General features: G+C 42.8%; 1 protein-coding gene across 3 annotated transcripts in view; it reads left to right on the top strand.

Moving 5' to 3' along the window:
- Positions 1-23,399, top strand: part of PKHD1L1 (PKHD1 like 1) — a 314,599-nt gene that overhangs the window by 10,574 nt on the left and 280,626 nt on the right. For all 3 annotated transcript variants that reach the window (XR_015050730.1, XM_085852211.1, XM_085852212.1), the window contains exons 3-8: positions 2,380-2,466; positions 9,507-9,651; positions 11,510-11,618; positions 14,242-14,299; positions 15,043-15,136; positions 15,314-15,367. Coding sequence is in view for 2 of the 3 variants with exons in the window: in XM_085852211.1 (XP_085708337.1) it covers positions 2,380-2,466; positions 9,507-9,651; positions 11,510-11,618; positions 14,242-14,299; positions 15,043-15,136; positions 15,314-15,367 (547 nt within the window). In the remaining variant the exon portion in view is untranslated. The remainder of the gene's footprint in view (positions 1-2,379; positions 2,467-9,506; positions 9,652-11,509; positions 11,619-14,241; positions 14,300-15,042; positions 15,137-15,313; positions 15,368-23,399) is intronic.

Raw genomic sequence — 23,399 nt, 5'->3', positions numbered from 1 at the left:
TGAAACCATATCTCTGTTTGTATTACCATACAAGCACCAAGGAACCGTCGACTCGGCATACCTGTGGAAAATTGAAAATTATTCACTGTTTGAGTTAAATCGTACCGTGATGTAACCTGTACACAATACGGATCTGCTGGTCTGCTTCCTGGCGTGACATCATGGGAAATCTGAAAAAGAAGAAGACTTCAACCTTCAATCACAAACTTCCCCACTTTATAATTCGGAAATTGGAAAAAGACGCATCATATCTATTTTGCAGGGTAACAAGGCATAGATTAATAGTCGAGGTGGTCTGAGCATTTCGGTTCCCCTTTAAGACCCCAAGATCTCGAAGACCCTTTCGATTCCTTTCACCTTGAAGACGTCTTCACCCTTTATACCTTTTCGACCTATAGAACTTGTCGTGTTATAAGACTTTACACCCCTTAAGTCCCTTCAGACCCCTTGGAACTGAACACCGTTTGGACCCCTTACACCCTTCAGATATATTAGACAGCTTGGACCCTTGACCATTTCGAGCTTTCGAATGCAGACATTTTTAGACACTCTTTTGCTTGAGACATTAGACCCTTTTGACCCTTTAGAGTTTAGATTACAAGTACTATTGGAACGTATCCGTTCGATCTTTAGACCATGTAGAATCTTTCAGGCACACACCACACAAACATCTATAGTCTTCTTGCAAAACACAGACGACACTCTTTTTTTCAGAAAGTAATGTGCAAACTTGACCCACCCAGATGACAGAGGGTGGGCACTCTGCTAGTAATCTATAAATTGAATTCCACCCATCTGTAATACAGTGTGTGTGTGTATATGTATATACACACACACATGTATATGTATATATATATATATATATATATATATATATATATATATATATATATATATATATATATATATACATATACATTATACATATATACATATGTACTCTATATGTACATATATATATGTATACATATATATATATATATATATATATATACATATGTACTCTATATGTACTCTATATGTACTCATATATATATATACATTATACATATGTACTCTATATGTACACACATATATATATATATATATATATATATATATATATATATATATATATATATACATTATACATATATACATATGTACTCTATATGTACTCATATATATATGTTATATATATACTGTACATCTATCCATTGGGACCTTACTCTGTGCAGAGTGTTGGTGCTGCCAAAGCAGTCTCCTTGGCTATTGGGCACAATCCTGGACGGGTCGCCACTCCGACACAGTATACCAGCAAGCTGGCACTCATTTTGCCAACCTCGGAACGATGACAGGCAGAGTCAACCCCACCTGGTATTAATTCAACAGCCAAGTGGGAATTGAATTCAGGATCATCGGATCCCAAGCCCACCACCCGAACCATTAAGCCAACACCAGGCAGAGATGGGGGTCAATGTTCATCAATCAACAATATCCCATTCCCTTCACAAAGCTGGCCTCCATGGACAGGTGGCAAGAAAGATGCCATTACTGAAAAAGACTCAACCAAAGCTCGCTTTGAGTTTACAAAAACGCATCTGAATGATACTGTGGACATGTGGAGAAAGATTTTGTGGTCAGACGGGACAAAAAAAAATATATATATATATATATATATATATATACACACACACACACACACACACACACACACACACACACACACACACACACACACACACACACACACACACACACACACACACACACACACACACACACACACACACACACACACACACACACACACACACACATACACATACATCCACATACATCCACATATATATATATATATATATATTACACTAATTTTCAGTATATCAGTTTTGCACTATGTCCAAGGTGCAACTACTTGAGATTGGTTGGTGTAACCTTCCAAAGACTGCTCTTTAGTGTTTACTTTTCAATTTGAATCTTGAAACTCGTCCCCTGTCCACATTGCTTCGATGTGGACAATAAAATAGTACAGGAGTATGTTGTAAAATCACGAGCTTGAAATCCACTTTTTTTTTCGCTTGTTCTTGCCATATAAATATGTATATACTGTATATTTGTATATATATATATATATATATATATATATATATATATATATATATATATATATATATATATATATATATATATATATATATCGTACAGTATCTCCACTCACCGAAATCGTGCCTCCAAACCTGTCGGATTTGGTTTGAGCTTCTGCTTCGTGGGAAAATTTTGGTTCTCGCTCAAACCCATTCAGAATTTTGTGGTGAAGCCAAGGCATGAATGTCTCCTCCATGAATACATTGCTAATTTATCACCCAAGGAGAAACTGTTTGTGTGTTCTCTTTATAGGAGTGGCTGGACAACCACTGGTATCCCACGTGAAACCGCACTATGGCAGCATCAACGGGGCCACACGACTCACGATCATGGGCGAGGGTAAGAGCCACCAATATCTAAAATGCTGTTCACATTTTGGGATTATGAGTGCATTATGCACAGTAAATCATCAATACATTTTTCCAACTGATCACCACCACATCACCAACACCTGATAAGCGGTATTATCATCATCACAGTCTTTCATAGGATGATCTTTTATTGATGAACGATTATATCAAGTCTCGTGTACTTTACTTCAAAACCTCAAATGAAAATCCGCAAATTATAGGATTGAAAGTTGGCAACATCACCATTTAATGAGATTTTGTGGTGGGAGGCTTAAAAAAAAAACATGGTGGTTGGGGAGAGAGAGAGAGGAACTTGGCTAATATAATGTTGGAGATAATGTTTTGTACAGGAATGTTTCATTCATGAAGAACTAGAACGGCACTCGGTACAGCGCATACCTCCACCAGGCAGAACAGTTTACGCTTTGTATCTCACTGATAGGCCGGATCCGGACCTTCACCAATATCTAATCAATTAATCGTTGTCATACTCCCAACTCATCTAACAAATTTTGTCCGAACCCAACCACAACTTTTTGAGATATCATGCTACATATTGTTTTTGGCCCCATCTCTCAATGGTGAAGTATCAAGTTGTCTTTATTGTTTTCTCGTCTACAAACTATGTCGGCAAATGAAAATAAATTATTTTTCCTTTTATTTTGGTGAATAGATCCAGAATGCGATATGAATCTCATTAGTTTCCAGTGTCGCCTTCTGCATGCGTTAAACATAAACTAATTTTTATCTCTGGTTTGTTATCCTAGTTGTCTTTATTGGTTTCTAGTCAACAAAAGATATCAGAAAATGAAAATAAATTGTTTTTCCTTTTATGTTGGCGAATAGATCTGCAAAACATTGTTAATAAATGTGGTGATGTTGGTGGTGACATGGTCGACAATTTCCAAACACGGTGGGGTTGCGAGTTAGGTCATTGATTTTGGTTCTTTGTCTGACGTATACATGTTGTCTTTAGGACAAACTCCTTGTTCATGAACAAAGCTCTATATGTTTGTTCTAATAATTCCCTGACACCAAGCGCTTGCACTAAGATATTGTTACGGCTGTGGAAATTTGCAAACCACCATTCAGGTCCCGTAGGTGAGATATCTCTAAGTACAGGTGTAGTTAGCCCCAAATCCGTTGTCTCGAGGGAATTTATGTAATCCATCTGGGCTGCGATGCTTTGAGCAAGTCGTTTTTCATTCCCTATCTTTTATTTAAAACGGACAAAAACTGCCAACGATGCTGGTGGGTTTTTCGCGCCATTCTTCTCCGCGCTTGGTGTGAAGGAGGAGAAGGGGGAGGGGCAGCTCGCTGCCGATTAGTGGATGACCAGCGTGAGGCGGTCGGGGTGAGGGAACGCCCCTCTTCGAGAATCCTCTCGAAGGAGGGGAGCCGAAAACGGGGGCGGAGTGAAGGGCAGAGTCCCGGGGAATAAAAAGTCGGACACGGGCGGAGCGCTGTTGTTGCTCTTTCTCTCTTCCTGTCTTCCGGCTCGCTCATCCTCTTCTCTTCCTGGTGGCCGCTGGCCTGGTCTTTTGTGGGGCGGTCCCGAGACCCCGCTGGCGGGACGGAGCGTCGGCCATTCCCCACACCGCGACCTCGAGCAACAACGTTTCCCCCCCTTTTCTATCCGCCCTGGGATAGCGCCGGAAACTCCGTCCGTGGCGTCGAGCGGCCAACACGTACCGGCGCGAGGCACGCCGGAGAGGACTCGCCTACCCCGCCAGGGCACAGAGTCGCGGCCAGGCGCGATCACGTCGACGGACGTGGGAGAGGGACTCAACGGCTCAAAGGGAAGTCACCATTTTCTTTTCGGGGTGTTTGTATGGATCTTGTGGCACCGAGTCTTGTAAAGTAGAACTGTGTAAGCGTTTCCGTGTGTCGGTCTTATTCGGTTGTAGCTCTGTATTGTTGCTTTTGTTTGGGTTGATATATGTGCATTTTGACTGTTTGGCTGTGTATGTGTGCTCTCCGTGTGTCGTGTAAATAAAGTGCTTGCATGTTGAACTGTGCCCGTTTCGCTTCGTCTCCTTCCTTTTAATTGACCCTCCATCCTGCTTCACATAAAGGGTTCGTAGTGGGCTTAATACGCCCGATAATTAATCGGAACCGTCGAGGCCGACGATAACACCGCTCAGTTATCACTGTAGCACGGAACAGACCGCTTAAGCGGTTCGTGTCCGGAGTCGGCCTGCCGGCGAGGAACGATCGTCCGGTCGACCATCCGCGCAGGTACTTAGGTAGATCGAATTTGGCGAGCAACCCTATCCTGCGCGGGTGGGCAATTGGCATGGTCGTGGTGGGGTTAAACCCCCACCCGTGACTAGCTCCCGGCGTTGTTCCGAGAGGGTCACGACAGAATTGTCCGTTCCGGTGGGTGAGGAGGCCGCCATTCAAGTCGAGCCGCCGATCGTACGCCGGCGGGCGCGAATTCGCAACAATCTTCCTTCTTCTTCTTTCGGCTGCTCCCGTTAGCGGTCGCCACAGCGGATCATCCGTATGATCCGCATAGTGATTTGGCACATGTTTTACGCCGGATTTCCTTCCTGACGCAACCCTAGTCGCCTCTTACGACACAGGGATATGGTACACCTATTTTAACCGGGGTATACACTGGCCCAGTACACTGGTACTCATTTCGCCGACCTCGGAAGGATGACAGGCTGAGTCAACCCCTTGGTGTATTAATTCAGTGGCCCAACGGGGCTTGAACTCAGGACCTTTTTGGATCCCAAGCCGCTGCCCTAACCACTGCGCCAACAGCAGGCTAAAGTCACGACCAGACGCGACTTTATATATATACAATTCGCGCGAATTCGCAACAATATATATATATATATATACACAGCTTTGGAAAAAAATAAGAGACCAATCCAAATTTTTTTTTAAATCAGCATCTCCACATGTATAGCAGCCATTCCATTCCAGTGTCTGTTGAATTCCAACACAGACACACCTCATTCCACTTAGTGAGGTTCTGATTAGGTGAACACCTGAACCGAATCTTATTTAACAAGGAAAAGTATAAAAACCACTGCTGTGGTCATCACTATCCTCTTGCAATAGAACCAGCTGGATGGCAAAAACAGTGCTAGTAGTACCTCAAAAGTAATTGGAATCAAAAAAATAACTATTGACCATGCCAAAAGAGTTGAAAAGAAGAGTTTTGAGTGAGGAAAAGAAGGGTTCAATTCTGGCTTTACTGGCAGAGGGATACAGTAAGCGTTACGTTGCTTCCAGCCTTAAAATTTCAAAGACGGCGGTTCATAAGAACAAGTGCTAGCAGCAGACATTGGGGACAACAAAGCTACAGACTGGCAGAGGGCGAAAATGACTTTCCACTGACCGGGATGACCGCCAACTCATTCGAATGTCACTCAACAACCGTAGGATGACATCAAGTGACCTACAAAAAGAATGGCAAACGGCAGCTGGGGGTGAAGTGCACGGCGAGGACGGTTCGAAACAGACTCCTCGGGGCAGGGCTGAAGTCGTGCAAAGCTCGAAAAAAGCCCTTCATCAATGAGAAGCAAAGAAGAGCCAGGCTGAGGTTTGCAAAAGACCTCTGGCATGGAGTGAGGAAGGAGGGGGCATCCATTCTACAACACACATGTTTTGAAGCTGCTTACCCTTGGCTTGTGTGCGTTTCCCAGGCATACTTCCACCACGAGAACCCAACCAAAGTCGACTTTCTGAGCAAAGCGGGAATTGTGTGGTCTGTTGATTTGCTGTCTGACCTTATGAACTCTGACAATGTCTCTCTTGAGCAAGAGAAGAATTTGGGCACTTGAACCCAGCTCTGGGATGTGGGCTGCCACAGACTTCAGGTGGGTGCGGTGAAGGGCTACCTCGGGTGTTGGCATTTCAGATCTGTTGTTAAGGATTTTGTTGCACCTGATAAGTGGAGGAAGGGCTAGGCTTACCCCTCCATTCATTGCCTCAATCTGGAAACCGTCAGTTTTTCTTCCTGCCATTTCCACGACTCCAGCACAGGTTCTCAGTGAGTAAGGGGATGGGTTGCCCTGAATACTGAACAGATCAAAGAAGTCTGACCTTGCCAATAGCAGGTTGCTCTAGTCTTCGAGTATGGCATACATCTTGACTGTGCTTTGACGCTGCCCCTGTGGGTATTTTGTCACTCGGCATATTTTGGAGCAAGATCGTGCTGTTAGACCCTTATGGCATACCTCAGTACACAGGTAGCTGATTGCAAGTGCAGTGGTTGGGTTTTCTCCCTCTCCTCCTCGTTGTGTTCAGATGCAGGGGTGGAGGTCTTTGAGGGATACTGATGCTGCTGGAGAAGGCAAAGCTTGGATCATTTCTGGTTCTGGCATTCATTTCAGATGAATTTTATGAAGAAGAAGAATGGGGGGGGGGGGGGGAACACATGTTCTGTTTTTCTTTGAACTTTGAGCCTTTCGAGATCCATTTTTCCTGGAGGCCATGAAGCAGTTTCTCCACTATAAGATGGATGGGATGCCATGGGCGGTATCCAGGTAGGCAAGACTGGGTAGGTATCCATCTTCTTTCGCAGACTGTACTTTCCTCAGAAGCTCTCCGAGTCCTCTTAGCTTGAAATAGTCTTTGCTGGAGATTCTGGGGAAACTGTCTAACTTCTTATATAGTGAGCTTAACAGGTCCATATCCTCCCTAGCGGAAAAGCCCAAGACCTTGATAACGCCGTTGAATGACAACTGCCATGCCTTAAAGATCTCAGGCCAGTCGTCAAACTGGGTGAGTCCCGTGTTCACTATCTCACGACGTGCTTCGTACTTAGCAAAGTCTATCATGATCGGAGCTTGTATTTGGTTTGCTGAGGCTGTATTGTATTGAGAGGTATAAGGCTGAGTCAACCTTTGGTCATAATTTAATTTACAATCACCCTTTGGCAGAGGTGCAGTCTTTGGAAAACTTTCGACTGCAATGCCCTTCTCTGCACGTGCTAATTATTTATACAAACTTGTCTACAGGATAGGGAGGCACCTTGGATCCCCCCATGTAGGTTAGTCATTATTTGGCCACTCTCAGCTCCTTCAATGTGCCAAGCCTTCACCTGCAGGGCTGTGGAATATAACTCTGCCCTCTAGGCTGGTGCCACCATATGTTACGTTGCACCCCTGCAAGTGGTGGAACTTAAGGTCCTGACAGCAATTGAAGTAACTTGGCAGGAATCTGAAGTACAGGGCATATTACTATCCCAAAAAAGACAGGTTGGTGGCCTTGACTTTTTTTCTTTCATATTGCACACACCTGCCCTCTTAAATGTTTGTGCCTCACAAGTCTGATCAGGCCGCAAGCTCTCAAGGAACAACCCAAACCTTATTATTTTTCTTCCACAATCCCAAAATCTAGGCTAACTGCTTATCACCACTCTTTTGTCCTCCTTGTCACTTGACTGTGGAATCACGTCCCTGAGTCTGTCCAATTATGCTCTCCCTATCCTTTAAAATGATGAGCCATCACCATCTCATGTTATCCTCTATTCCCATTCAGGGTATTTTATATCTCTAGTCTATTGTCTATGCACACGTCTCCACAATTACTCTGGCCTTAACTTCTTTGTCAGCTTTCTGTTGGCTTAAATGTTTATTGATGACTCAACCCACTCTATCCCTTTTCCTGTCTGTATGTCTCTATGAAGGTTACCTGTGTGTTTGCTCGTCCCCATTTCTCCATCCTCCCCCTCTATGGCAGCATTTGCTGCTCCATTGCTCTGTGAATGTTACATTTCTGTCATTCAGCTCTTCCATGAACCTCGATCTCAGCTGTAACTAGAACGGGCACTCAGTAGAGCGCATACCTTCGCCAACGCTACGTTTTGCCCCCCCCCCAGAAACCGTTGATTGTGAGGGTATTTAATCCCATACCACATCTACCATCTCATATGTGCTATGATGGCTTAAAAACATTAAATTTCCTGCTGTTTGACACTGATTCACGTACATTGTACAATTTCTGTATGAACTCCCTGACCTTTTTGGGTGTCGGTGTCAAGTCAATCTGATAACAACTGGTTACATTATAAGAAATCAAATATTACACATCACAGGATAGGGAATTGAATTCTAAACATTTTGAATCGACTTGCATGCAAATTGTATAAGAATTGACCGCGTTATGATAATAAAGGTCGTTGATCCCCCTGACCTTTGACCCAAACTGCTAACAAAGGTAATGACGTCATTGTGTTATATCATATATCACAAGATTGGGCATTGAATTCACAACATTTTGGCATTGGTTGCATGCAAATTGGATAAAAATAGACCGCACTATGGCAAAATGACGATTTTGACCTTTTCATGACCTCGACCTTGACCTTTGTACTCTTAATTTTGTAATTAGTATTAGAGTGTGGGGAACAGAACAGTCAACATTTTGGTGTTGGTTTCATGCAAATCGGATAAGAATTGACCTTGTCATGACTAAAACCGCACATTTTGCAATGTCGTGACCCCCCCCCCGACCTTTTCTTCCAACCGCTAATAAGGGTTATTACGTCATTGTGTCATGTCACATATCACAAGATTGGGCATTGAATTCTGAACATTTTGGCATTAGTTGCATGCAAATTGGATACAAATTGACCACGCTATGGTAAAAAGACGATTTTGACCTTTTCATGACCTTGACCTTAACCTTTGAACCTATCGCTCCCAAAATCTAATCAAATGGTCCTCGGATAATAACCAATCATCCCACCAAATTTGCTGCGATTCAGTTCAATACTTTTGGAGTTATGCGAATAACAAACAAACAAACAAACAAACACACATAATCACAAATAAATAAATAAATACACAGTGATCAAAACATAACCTTCGCAACAAAGTTTGCGAAGGTAAATATATATATATTTTTGCATTTTTGATGAAGATATACATACATCATGGCTGTTAACATGTTTAAAATGTTTGATTTGTGATTTTTTTTTATCAGGTGTGCCAGGACAACGATATCTTTATTGAAGACTGTAAGATATTCCCTGGTATCATAAGTAGATGTCCTGATGTTTTCCTGCAGGCTTTTCACAGGAGAACCAGTTTAGTTATCAGCAAGACCAAAAGCACCTGGGTAACATGGTCTACCTTGTTTCAGCGATTCGCTCTGCACCTTGTGAGGTCGAAAAGGACTCCAGTCATGGTCGCATGATATTCTGCTATACACCGTAAGGCATTTTGACGAACATTTGCACAACCTTCCAAGTAAACGAGCATTATTGTATCAGAAACTCACCAAAGTTTTCACTCATGAAAATTAGTTTATAAATTCGGTACTACACAAAACTAATGATGATGATGATGATGATGAGAACCCCCTACTCCAGAGTCAAGTTATCATATGACCCCTTCATGCCATTTTCAACAAGTTTAAGACATCAAACGATTTTGGATGGGATGCAACAATTGAGTTAAATGTTTAACCTCTATAGTCAGGTTAATTATTGAACTCCGTTGTTGAAAACCTTATAAAATTCACACTTTCCAAACAATTAATTTAACAAAGTTTAACTTTGTCTGACTAAATTGGCATCAACCTGGAGTTATGCCTGGTATTGGCTTAGCAGTTAGGGTAGTTGGCTTGGGATCTTAGGGTCCTGAGTTTGAGCCCCGTTTGCCACTGAATTAACACCAGGTGGGGTTGATTCAGCCTGTCATCCTTCCGAGGTCGGCGAAATGAGTACCAGTGTACTAGTGTAGGGGTACAGCATCAGCGGCACAGCCGTGCCCCAACAAAAATGATAGCAAGCTGCCATACACAAGAAGAAGAAGGAGACTCATCATCACACCATTTTAAAGCCTTTTTCCCCTGAGCAGGGGTCAGCTTTTTGTGGGCTCCAATCATGGTACCCTTTCTTGTGGCAATGTTTTTATGGCCGGATGCCCTTCCTGATGCCAACCCTTTAGTTGCCTTAGACACTCAGGGATAATTACCAGAATACTGGTGCTCATTTCGCCGACCTCAGAAGGATGTTAATTCAGTGGACAGCGGGGCTTGAACTCAGGACCGCGAGGATCCCAAGCCACCACCTTAACCACTAAGCCAACACCAGGCTCTCAAGAAGAAAAAGAATAACGTGGAGTAAACTCCACCTTGAAAAGTGATGGTTGTATTTGTAGCATTTAGTTGATTAACAGTCATGCATCGCAACATGCAAAGATTTAATCTATTCTTTGATGGAATAGCTGGCACTGATACTCCACTTGATGCTACAATTTTGACATTCTGGGGTCATGTGAAACCTGCTGTAGGTGATCGGCGCTGTGATATTCAGTGGCATAATACTGTAGCGAGAGTGTCTGCTCTGAACCTGGGAGGATGGCGATTCAATCTCAACCCTAGCCAAGTCATACCAAAAACTTTAAAAATGGTACGTGCTACTTCCCTAGTTGACACCGGATTTTAAAGGATAGAGTACGGATAAGTCCTGTGGGTTGGCATGTTGGCCCTACATGGGGAGGGGGAAATTTCTCAATTTTCCTACTGATTGCACAGATAGAAGAGATGTCATAAATGTGGCATCACTGGTACCCAGAATGCACAAACTTCTCCATGAGACTTGCATTCTGAAAAAAAAAACAAAAAATACACAAAGGAAGAAAGCCTCCCCCTATGACCAACTGCATTCATATGTAGTGGAATGGGGGTGAGGTTACTTTTGAAAGCTTTGCTCTTTCTCACGCTGGAAGTGAACCGATGCCGTCATGTGCTGAATCCTATACCGTGGAGTAGATGACACTAACAATGATACTCGTGCTCCAGACATCCCATGGAAAGGTGACATTTACTCGTATATAACTGAGAATTTACTTTGAACAAATTGTTACTCCATCGCGGTGTGTTGCTGAAGCAGCAGCCCATAACAAAAGCAGGAATGTAGAATTTGACAGTCTTCCAGGGGAGATAAGGATTACGAGAGGGAGATAAGATGACATCAGCAATATGGGGAAGACGTCTTGTGAGAGGGGGAGTTGGGGGTGGGGAACTGGGTCTTTACTGATGCAATTTTTGGTTGTTTCTGCTAGGGCCCTTCCGGTTGACCGCTATGGAGTTCATGTTGCTGTTGATGGGGTTCCCATCCACCCTGAAGATCTGTGTCGTGGAAAAAATCGTTACCAGCGCTGCAGCTTCTATGTAAGAAAACAGCACAGGCGAAGCATTTGTTTCAACATACCGCACACAAGCGCATGATATACCGGCCCTCATTGCACTTTGCAGACTCTTTCAGCTGTACATGCTTCACCAGTACAAGGACATATTACAACATCACATGCACACCAATATATTGTGATTTGTGCACATTTTAACACAAGTCGTGCTGGGTTAGCTCGATTGGTAGTTTGCTCACGTCCGACACCTCTAGATATGGGTTACGAATGGTCGCATTTGAGTAAAACAGCTGTTATGTAGACTCGTGAACAAGGTGTTGCATAACAAAGTGGGGCAGTCCTTCAGATGGATGTGAAGTCAGGTGGCCTCTGTGCTCGCATTCGTTTGGTGGACGTTGAAGGTACCACCATGGATATCTTGTGGTGGGAACGCTGCATTTTCTGGGGGCTGGGGTGGGGGTCATTGACCGTTATGAGGACCTCCACTGTTCCCCTACTGCTCCCTCTCCTACAACGTTATTTCCCTGGACCATTGGTTCCTCTATCCTCTTCAATTAAACCCACCTGGATGACCTACTCATCTTTGTCTGATGTAGATGTTTCCTTTGAACTAGAATTTCACCCTACTCTGCTCCTTCAAAATTTTGAGATGTGTCCCAGGTCCAATCCCACTTCTGACATCAAATGTTATGGAACCGGGGTCTGCGGTTACCATGAGGGATCTCCTCGGACCTTTGTCCTGATATCCGGACCTGAGGCCGCCCTCCATGGATAACGGTGTGGCCCGAAGGGTTGCTGTGCAACCATGGATACAAGTTAAAATCACCAAACCGAGTAGGTTTTCTCTCCTTAATTGACGTGTTACCTACCGGTGGGTGAGTGGTCCTAATTGGTGGACAGGCAGAAACGGTGGAGACTCGTGCAGTCCCGTGCAATCTGTTCACGGTGCTGTTCACAGCAAGGCAGCTTCCCTCTGGCGGCTCCCATGATTTGTCTGGCAACAGTGGAGGCTCGTACATGGTACAGTTCATGGCCAAAGAGGGTAGCTTGACAAATGAGCCAGACTGGCAGATGAGAGACCTTGTTAGATAAGATGAGACGAGCTGAGAGAGCACTTCGCTTGCCGGTCTGGCCTTGATAACTGCTGAGACAGGGTGTGGTCACGGCTCCTGGAATTTCTCGTCTGCCGGCAGTGTCGCCTTCTTATTGCCTCCTGGCTCTTCGAGTGCCTTCCAGAAGATTCCCTCACAACTGAGCACTAGACACTCTTCTAGAAGTATCCTCTGCGGATCTGCCACCACAAGGCTCGACATTTTAATACCCTGAGCAACCTCCCTTAATGATTTGTAATGTGTGATTAAATGGGGATTTTTGCAGGGAAGGAAGGAAAGAAATCTATTTACTTGATAGTTATTTGCACCTACTGAAGGGGTATTCATATGGATTTAACAGGGTGTTTCAGGGTATGCAGAAAACAGTGACTCGGCAGTGAAAGGGTGAAGGCTTTGGAGATTGGATGGAGGGGGGGGGGGAGGTTTCTGAGGGGATGATGTGAAGTGTAGGTTTGGCAGCAAAAGGACGAGAGTTCTGAGATGGAGGAACAAATGGGTGAATTTAGATTAAGCGAGGGAGTTCGGAAGGTGGAGAGGGAAGGAGGGTGAGGTCATGGCTTGGAAACAAAAAGGCGGGGGATTGGTGATGGATGGATAGACAGGGAGACTAAAGAGTCATCTAAAGATTGACTGATAGATGGAGGGAATAAAGAGAGATTGAAAGATGGATTGCGAGTTGGCTGCTCGATGGATTAAAAATTGGAAAATTGGTGAAATTACATCAAGGATAAAACATGCTAATCTCACAATGCATTCCCCCCATCCCACCCCCTCAAATCCCCTGGACAAAGGGCAAGGGCCTGTCTAATCACACAAACTAATGACATAACTGACTTTGGATTTCTCTTCGTGTCTCTGAATGCTTCGGGGTCCCTTTCCACGACAGCAACAATTTATCCATACGTATCACACACACACACACACACACACACACACACACACACACACACACACACACACACACACACACACACACACACACACACACACACACACACACACACACACGCACTTGGGGGGGGGGTGTCTGCCGAGGAGGCACATAAGACGTCAGCTATTGTAAAGTTTGCAGTGTTCATGTGAGAACCTCCTGAGGTTATCTCGAAGACTCAATATCTCAGTGGACTGTAGGCTGACAGGATGGCCTAGAGCTATGCACACTCACCTCTAAGCTGTTTAGCTTGGGTTCAAATCCTGACCCAGCTATTGTGTGTGTGTGTGTGTGTGTGTGTGTGTGTGTGTGTGTGTGTGTGTGTGTGTGTGTGTCATTGGTTGTTATCTCCATATGTGGGTTTCAGAAAATGGAATAGAGTCCTCCCATCAGAATAGAGTCATCTGTATATATAATCATACCTGAGCACATTGTGATGTTTGGTCATGATGATGCTGAAAGTTGGAGAAATAACCTTTTTGCAGATACAACACTGGCTTAATGGAACAAATGGAACATCCAAGCTGAAATTTTTTTCAGTCTTAAGAAAGGGGTGATTTAAACAATTGGAGCCTAAGAGGTAAATCTGAGTGAAACCATTGCAGACACGGAAGTGGAGGACCCCGACTATCAAATCGGTGAACCCAACATCGGGACCTCCGGGTATGTTGTACAAACACATCCACGTCGCGTTCAGGAAACAGACAGAACTTGTTCATTACGAGATCCCAATGTCTATCATTCCATGATATATTTTTTTTCAAAATGAGGCATCTCTATCAAAAAAGAGAGTTTGTGGTTAGAAGAGTCCATAGTAATCAAAATTGTGACACAACCACAGAGCAGTTATTGCAAAAGCACAACCGATTCAAGGTTTTGTGAAAAATATCCAAATGCTCAAAGTCTTAACATGTCAGACACAGAGTGGCCTTCAATAGAGACTAATATAGGCCATGTGCACTCAGACATGAAATTTCTTCTCAGAGGGGCGGAATGGCACAAGCCCATAATTGACCAGAAGACCCAGTCCGATGTCAGTGTTTATTACTGCAGGCATGTGCTACTCTGCCTCTCCCAGGGGACATTTAATATCTGGGCACTTATCTGTGTTAACTGGACATTTGTCTGTGTTAACCCCTGATGAATGCTACTTTGCTGCTAAAACTTTTGACTTTTGAGCCTTTGCCTTTTTCTTCCATAAAATCCTTAAGTTGATGATGCCTTTGCATGATCCACACTCTCTACAAGCCTCTTGCACTTTATTAATTTAAAAAAAAGGAAATTGTGCTTTATTTTCTGATCATTATTATTTGTTACTGCACTGACCCATTGAGCAAACATCAGCAAGTGGTGACAACTTTCCTTTTGAGTTGTGAGGTTCAGAATGGACTGTGTTGTTTGTGAAGGTTCTCTGGTCACTCTTCATGGACTCATCATGACCAACATGTATGGCAACAACGTGGCACATAGCTCGAATGGCAAGAAAACTCGCCTCCTGCGGTAAGCCTGTCAGCAGTGGCTGTCCTCCATGATGCCGACTGGATTATAAGGACCATTTGGGTCATTCCAACGCAACATCGTATTATCTATGACTGTGTTGTGTACAGTTGCTGTGACTTTATTCCAAATTATTTCCTACTGTTTTACCATGTTGATTTATGTCTGTTCTTGCATCAGGGCCTATGCTGGTGGAATGCCCTGTGAGCTGTTAATGCCAAACTCAGACACACTGTGAGTGTTTCTATTCCACTTGCTGCATGCCTTTTAGACAGGGTGCTTATTTAAATGAATCCAAATCTGCTTCTGGGGCATGTCATGAAAGGTGAAATCAAATGTCACATCCATTACAGCACTTTATCACCCTTATCACACCCAAGCTAAAGGATTGCGGTAAATTGTAACACAAGTCTTCCCGAGCATTATAGCATTCCCAAAAACATGCAAGTCTGGTTAGTTTCCCAACTCTCCTTACCAGCATATTGAGTTTCCCAATTCTAATCCTATAAGTTTATTACATAGGGTTAAATGTAATACTGTATGTCTGTTCAAATGGATATATTCTTTGATCACCATTCAAATACTATATATAAATCTCGATCCTCTTTACATAATTTCTCATGAAGTTGAGGTTGGTGGCTCATTGAGCATCTATTCTTGTCCCAAATCTTTCAGAATTTGGCTGTCCAGGTCTGATGTTCCACTGAAGGTGGTAAGAATTTTGGTTGGATATTGGATAGCTCTCTCTTAGATGTCTGTTCGATGTCTTTCTCACCGATGTCTCCCTGTAGCCAGAATTCCACTTACAGTATTGCTCAGCCATTCTGATTGATAGCAGTGGAGCATTGGGAAGCACAGTCCTTTTCTGGGGGTGATTAATTTGCCAGGAAGGTAAAACGGGATTTGGACATGGGATCCTACCTAAATGAAGTGTCTCGTGCTTGCTTAGCAACCAACCCATCGTGCTGTGGCGTTATCTGCATTCCATTGGCTTCAGGGTCGTCGGTCAGAAAGTGGGCCATAGAATTCCCTTCGCACCGCTGCACCACACCAAACCCATAACACTGTCATTGCAAATGGATACAGGAATGGACAGGGAATAACTGTGATTCAAAAGAAAGATGAAGGGACGGTTTCACATAATTTATGACCATCCATACCTTGTTCACATACAGTTTGGAAAACTATTCCTACATCTCTTTTCTTAATATGAAACAGGCAAAGCCAAGGAACGAATGAAACCTATTACAATTTCCCTTTAGAACCCCCCAGAATTACCCTTTAGAACCCTCAAGAATTACCCTTTAGAACCCTTGATAATTACCCTTTAGAAAGCATTAGAATTACCCTTTAGAACCCCCAAGAATTACCCTTTAGAACCCTCGATAATTACCCTTTAGAAAGCATTAGAATAACCCTTTAGAACCCCCCAGAATTACCCTTTAGAACGCATTAGAATTACCCTTTAGAACCACCCATTAGAATTACACTTCAGAACAACCCTTCAGAACCACCCATTAGAATTACACTTTAGAACCCTTTAGAACCCATTAGCACTAACCTTTTACAACCCATTCGAATTATCCTTTGGAACCATTAGAACCCATTAGAATTACCCTTTAGAATCCTTTAGAATTACCCTTTAGAACCCATTAGAATTACCATTTAGAACCACCCTTTAGAATAAGTGGTGGGCTCATTGATCCATTGGACAAAATTTTAATTGTAGTACAGGCATTTTAGCAGAAATATTTAGTCAACCTCCCACAAATTGCAACAAAAACAAACTTAACAGATTTTGATTCCTGGATATGTCCTCAGTGACAGAAAAAAAGTCCTAAGGAATCCTCCGGGGGGGAAAGTCCTGAAATCATGGAAATCCAATAATGGCCACCACCCGGAATCGGGGAAAATGAGAAAATTGTAAAGATTGATATTTTAAGATGTAAATATATGTTTTTCTGCATTCTAATTGTTTCTAGTAATGGTCAGTATATTGATATACAAGATTAATTATAAAAAGTGAAATGTATTGAGGGTAAAATAAAAAATTATAGCTTTTTTGTCCAAAAATGTCAATTTTTTGTCCCGAAATTTTTTTTTTTTACCTGATACAGATTTTGGCTCCTGGACAAAAAAAAAAGAAACGTTGAATACACAAGATGAAATCAAGTCTATGGCAATACAATATAATTATGTAAATCATTGAAACATGACAAAATTCACAATTCCACTTGGGGCAATCACATCTGCCTGACGAAGGTTTCGAAATGAAAATGAAAATTCCCATTAAACTCAGAAACTACATCCATTATAAACTTACTATACATGTTGAGAAAAATCAAGCATATTAAAGTTAGAACTCGACAATGTCTTCATCATCCTCATCATTGTCACATGGAGTGTTTGTGCAGCCAGAGCCCCTGCAGTTTCCACAAGCTGGAGTGCACTCAGAGCTTCAGAAGAAGAACTGTGAGACACACCATGCCTCAGGGGATGCTGATCTCCTGATTGTACTGAAGGCCGTGCAGTCTGCTACTGTTACCAACACTGTGTTAGTTGGTGATGATACAGACATCCTCGTCCTCCTATGCTACCATGCAAGCTTAGAATCCCATGACCTCTTCTTTTGACCCGAGCAATGAAGAACACGAAGAAGCCTCGCATCTGGAACATCAAGGCTACAAAGAAAATGATTGGTACAGACATATGCAAGCACATACTGTTTCTACATGCAGTTCTGGGTGCGACACGACATCTCATCTTCATGGGATTGGAAAGGGAGCTTCCCTCAAAAAGTTCAAAGCAAACAACACATTCCGTGAGCAGGCCAAGGTTTTTGATGCATATCCAGCTTCTGTATGTGATGTGGCAAATGTAGGAGAAAAAACATTTGTTATAATCAACAACGGAAAGTCAACTGACACCCTGGACACCCTCCGGTATCAGCGGTACTGGGACAAGGTGGCTTGGAGCTCCTCTCACGTGCAACCACAGATGTTACCACCAACATCAGAAGCAGCAAAGTATCACAGCCTCCGCGTGTATCTGCAAGTCCAAGAATGGAAGGGATGTGCAGATGAACTTCTTCCGCCAGACTGGGGTTGGCAGAAGTGTGACGAGGGTTTTGTGCCACTTCAGACATCAATAGCTCCAGCTCCTGAAAAGATGTTACGAGTCATTAGGTGCAACTGCCAGGCTGAATGTAGCACCATGAGATGCACATGCAAGAAGCACAACATTGAGTGCACTCCAGCTTGTGGAAACTGCAGTGGCTCTGGCTGCACAAACACTCCATGTGACAATGATGAGGATGATGAAGACATTGTCGAGTTCTAACTTTAATACACTTGATTTTTCTCAACATGTATAGTAAGTTTATAATGGATGTAGTTTCTGAGTTTAATGCGAATTTTCATTTTCATTTCGAAACCTTCGTCAGGCAGATGTGATTGCCCCGAGTGGAATTGTGAATTTTGTCATGTTTCAATGATTTACCTAATTATATTGTATTGCCATAGACTTGATTTCATCTTATGTCTTCAACATTTCTTATTTTTTTTGGTCCAGGAGGCAAAATCAGTATCAGGTAAATATTTTTTTTGGGGGACAAAAAAGCTATAATTTTTTATTTTACCCTCAATACATCACTTTTTCATAATTATTCTTGTATATCAATATACTGACCATAACTAGAAACAATTAGAATGCAGAAAAACTTATATTTACATCTTAAAATATCAATCTTTACAATTTTCTCATTTTCCCTGAAGCCAGGTGGTGGCCATATTGGATTTCCAAGATTTCAGGACTTTCCCCCCGGAGGATCCCTTAGGACTTTTTTTTTCTGTCACTGAAGACATATCTTCTTCTTCTTCTTCTTCTTTCGGCTGCTCCCGTTAGGGGTCGCCACAGCGGATCATCCGTATGATCCGCATAGTGATTTGGCACATGTTTTACGCCGGATGCCCTTCCTGACGCAACCCTGGTCACCTCTTACGACACAGGGATATGGTACACCTATTTTAACCGGGGTATACACCGGCCCAGTATACTGGTACTCATTTCGCCGACCTCGGAAGGATGACAGGCTGAGTCAACCCCATGGTGTATTAATTCAGTGGCCCAACGGGGCTTGAACTCAGGACCTTTTGGATCCCAAGCTGCTGCCCTAACCACTGCGCCAACACCAGGCTCACTGAAGACTCTTCACTGAAGACATATCCAGGAATCAAAATCTGTTGAGTTTGCTTTTGTTGCAATTTGTCGGAGGTCATCCGACATTTTGACTGTACTTCACAGATATTGGTCTTCACAGCCTTGTTGCATATCTGCCTGCTGTACTGCTTAAGCATTAGCTTGCCTTTCACCAAGCCCAGATGTGCTTGGGCCAGGGTGGAGATTACACTGTACGTTTGTTATTATTCTTGCCAAATGATACTGCTATTAATATTGTTAACCTCCGCCATCGAAGATGGACGGAGGTTACTGTTTTCACCCGTCTGTTTGTTTGTTTGTTTGTGAACAGTATTTCGGAAAAACCCCTGGACGGATTTCGACGAAACTTGGTGGGGGGATTAGGTATGGTCCAAGGATCATGCCATTAGATTTTGGACTTGGTCCAAAGTCCAATATGGCCGCTATGGCGGCCATTTTGAAAAATATTTTGAATTTTTGTTTTTGCATTTCTGCATGTTTTAAGTGATTTCCAACCCAAAAAAAAAATTGTTAGAGAAAAAAAACAGAAAATTTTGCAACTTTTTTTCAAAAAGATTTCGATTTTATTTGAAAAATATTTGATTTTTTTTTTGCATTTCTACATGTTTTAAGTGATTTCCAACCCCCCCCCAAAAAAAATTTGTTCGACAAAAAACAAACAAATTTTGCAACGCATATTGACGTATGTAGACGTATTTGATTGACGTCTTCCAGACGACCACAGAACTTACTGAACGTGTTTCTAATTTACAGCTACCGTATAATGGCGGATTGGCAGCGTTTAAAAATACAACAACAATAACTTCCGATATTTCGTCACGTGCCGTTACGTCACGTCCGATTGCCTCTTCAGTTTGCTCATGTCTTATTCTTAGTTCCTCCTCTGTGAATATTTTCTGTTTGAGGATATTGTCACGTCGACGTCGAAACTTAAAAGCAAATGCCCGAACATATTTTAAAATTCGTGATAGACTCAAAAAAAAAAACAACAAAAAAACAACAACAACAACAACTTCAGATATTTCGTCACGTGCCTTCACGGAGCCAAGGAGAAAAAAAGAAAATGTGCCTTGACGGAGAAAATAAGTGTCGGGTATGCTCAACATTACCTCGACGTGTTTCGACTTATGAGTAACTTACAAGGAACTTGTGTCGACGTGTGTCAACGATCGCGTAACGTGCCTACAACTTATTCCCAGCGTAGCGGAACGTGTGAGCCATACGGCGAGTACGTCGTAAAATTTTCAGCATGCTTGAAATTTCACGACGTACTCGATGTACCACGAAATATGACAGCATACTTCATCGTTTTTCAGCGTGCTCTTAACGTATACACAACTTACCCATAACGTATTCGACGTGTGCCAGCTTGGTTCGGCAAATTTTTCATAGGTCTGTATACGCTGGCTAAATCGTCAAGGTGTGACTGCGATGTTGACACTTCTAATTATCAGGCGGTTATGATTTAAATCGTCGTGCGGCAGGTCTTTTAACAGGCTACGCCACGAGTTCGTCGGCGATACGTGCAGCGCGCTATGCCTAAGTTAGACTATCGTTGAGCATAGGTTGTGAACGCCGACAACAGACTAAGCATTCGTTGGTATAAGTTATCTATAAGACAACGAAACGTTCTGTGCCCGTTACTAATATGTTATGCATACGACCAACACGTTATGAATACGACCAAAACTTTAAAAAAAACATCAAAATTTCAGCGTACGCCAACGTTTTACATACATTTTTATACGTTGCCATTGCTGGCTAAATCGTCAAGGTGTGACAGTGCCTTTAGAAAGGTTCTTCTGCTTCATTTTTGACAGACGGACGGACGGATGGATGGAAGTAGTCCAATGTTGAAGCGGCTTCACTACTTTAAAATGTTTTTATTACTTGTTTGAATTGCATGTCACAGGATGGTACAGAAGTTGCGCACCTACCTCAAAGCTGCCAAGCCTGGGTTTTATTCCCAACTCGACTAAATACCGGTGTTTGACAGGCAAGGAGTTGCCTCATAACGAATGCCATCCCTCAGATGGATATAAAGCTGAGAACCCCTCTGTTAGTATTAGTTGGCAAATGTTAAAGATCACACAGTGTCTTTCATGAAGAGTACGCATGTTTCCACAGGCATTCCAAAAAGCCAAAAAACTCCAATTTCTGCCCTGACGACTGCTGGGAAGACAATGGCAAACAACCCAGTGTAACTTTTTCTTTGGGGCTGCATTGGCAGCACTCAACCTCCCTTTTAGAGGAGCACCATGGAGAGACAATATCTGTATCAGCTTTGCACATCTGGATTTGGGGATTTCCTCCCATTCTTCTTTGCAGCCAGTAATAAGGGAAGAGAGGCAAAAAAGCTGAAATGTTAACAGACCGGACATTTCCACTCATCTTATCATGGCTCTTTTAACCTTACAATATATTGTTGCGGATCTGGGGTCCGGGTTTATCACGAGGGAGCTCCTCAGTCATGAGGTTGCCGGCTACAGATAACTCTGTGGTTGCTGGGCAACCGTCGCCTCTGATTAGAACCATTTCTCTCTCTTTTGTATCTTTTAAAAACAACTTTCTTTAATGAAAATCCGAAACCTAAATCTCTGCCAAAAAATCACTAAAAACTTTTTTTTGCATTTGTCTTGTTTTGATCTCGTGTTGGTAAATTGGTGTGATGTTGATGTGGTGCAGCCATGATGGGCCGAATGGCCTCCACTTGCATCAAATTTTCTTGTGTGTATCCTTGTGTGTAAATTAGAACAGCACCAAGCTCGTAAACAAAGCAAAATCACAGCAGCTGCTTTTTTTTTTTTTAGCTCACAGTATGTGTTGAAAAATAAATAAAGAAAGTATCAATAAATCTATTGGAGAAGTTGAAGTGCATGTCTGTCCATCCGTCGGTGGGTGCTTTCGGTGCTGCTTTTGCTTTTACAGCCTGGGTTTGAATCCCGACCCAGCTATAAACTGTCATGCTAGTGTTTTACAGACTGGATGATTTATCAGTATCCTCCAATACATGCTAAACTGGGCGTCCCATCACCGACATTAATTGGTAGATGTCGGTGATCCCACGGTGTCCTTCGCAAAGAGTCGGCAAGCTATTACTGACACCCTGGGAAAGCTACAAATTCCTCTCCTAACCTGAATCGAACTTCACGTCTGACCAGGCAGTTCATGAAAGACTTGAGCCAAACTTCCCCTGGCCAACCCCGCAAGAGCGGTGGACTTCAAGCAAAGCATAACGTGATCTTTAACCAGCCATGACTCTTCAATCATGTAACGATGAGGAAGTGACGATGAGCCGATGAGGGGTTTCGCTATACTGCTCAAAAAAAAAAATTATGGGAGAAACTTGGACCCTTAAATGGACCCCAGAGCAGCGGCCCCCCTTTACCCCACCCTCTCTCTCTCATCGGCTATGATACCATGAACCATCAGTCCCAATCAATCAAATACAATCACAGTCCTACTGGCTTCCATAGGAACGAACAGTAATGTTGACAATAATAGCCGCTAGGCCTACCTTGTTGTAGGCCTCCAACCTAACAAGGCTGATTTGTCTCGCTGAATAAATCATGCAACTTAAGCTTATAACGGCTAAATATGGATCACCACAGAAATTATGAATATAATCACCACTCACTTATGGAAGCCATGACCACGTTCTTTTGCCCCGGTTTGATAGTTTGTGCAGTTAATCGCAAAACATTCTGCCCCACTGACGCTCTGCACCTTCCTGGAAGGTGCCATCATCATACATACTCCAAGATGCCCACCAGAAATTCTGTGCTAAACACCAGCATGTCCATTCCAATATATATATATATATATATATATATATATATATATATATATATATATATATATATATATATATATATATATATACATTTCTATGTACACATGCACCTCTAATCCATCTAGCCTGGGCTCCTGGACCAGCTATAAATTGCATCCCAGTATTTCACAGACAGGGTGATTCACCAGTGTGTGTTCGGATGGACGTTAAACTGGGTGAATTCATGAGAGGGTGAAATTGTGGAATGGCTTCCAG

This window comes from Eptatretus burgeri, chromosome 13 (assembly GCF_056783735.1).
Source record: "Eptatretus burgeri isolate ZD-2024b chromosome 13, Ebu_testis_v1, whole genome shotgun sequence".
Lineage (NCBI taxonomy): Eukaryota > Metazoa > Chordata > Myxini > Myxiniformes > Myxinidae > Eptatretus > Eptatretus burgeri.
The sequence above is the reverse complement of the archived record's forward strand: the minus strand, read 5'-3'. Positions and strand labels throughout refer to the sequence as shown.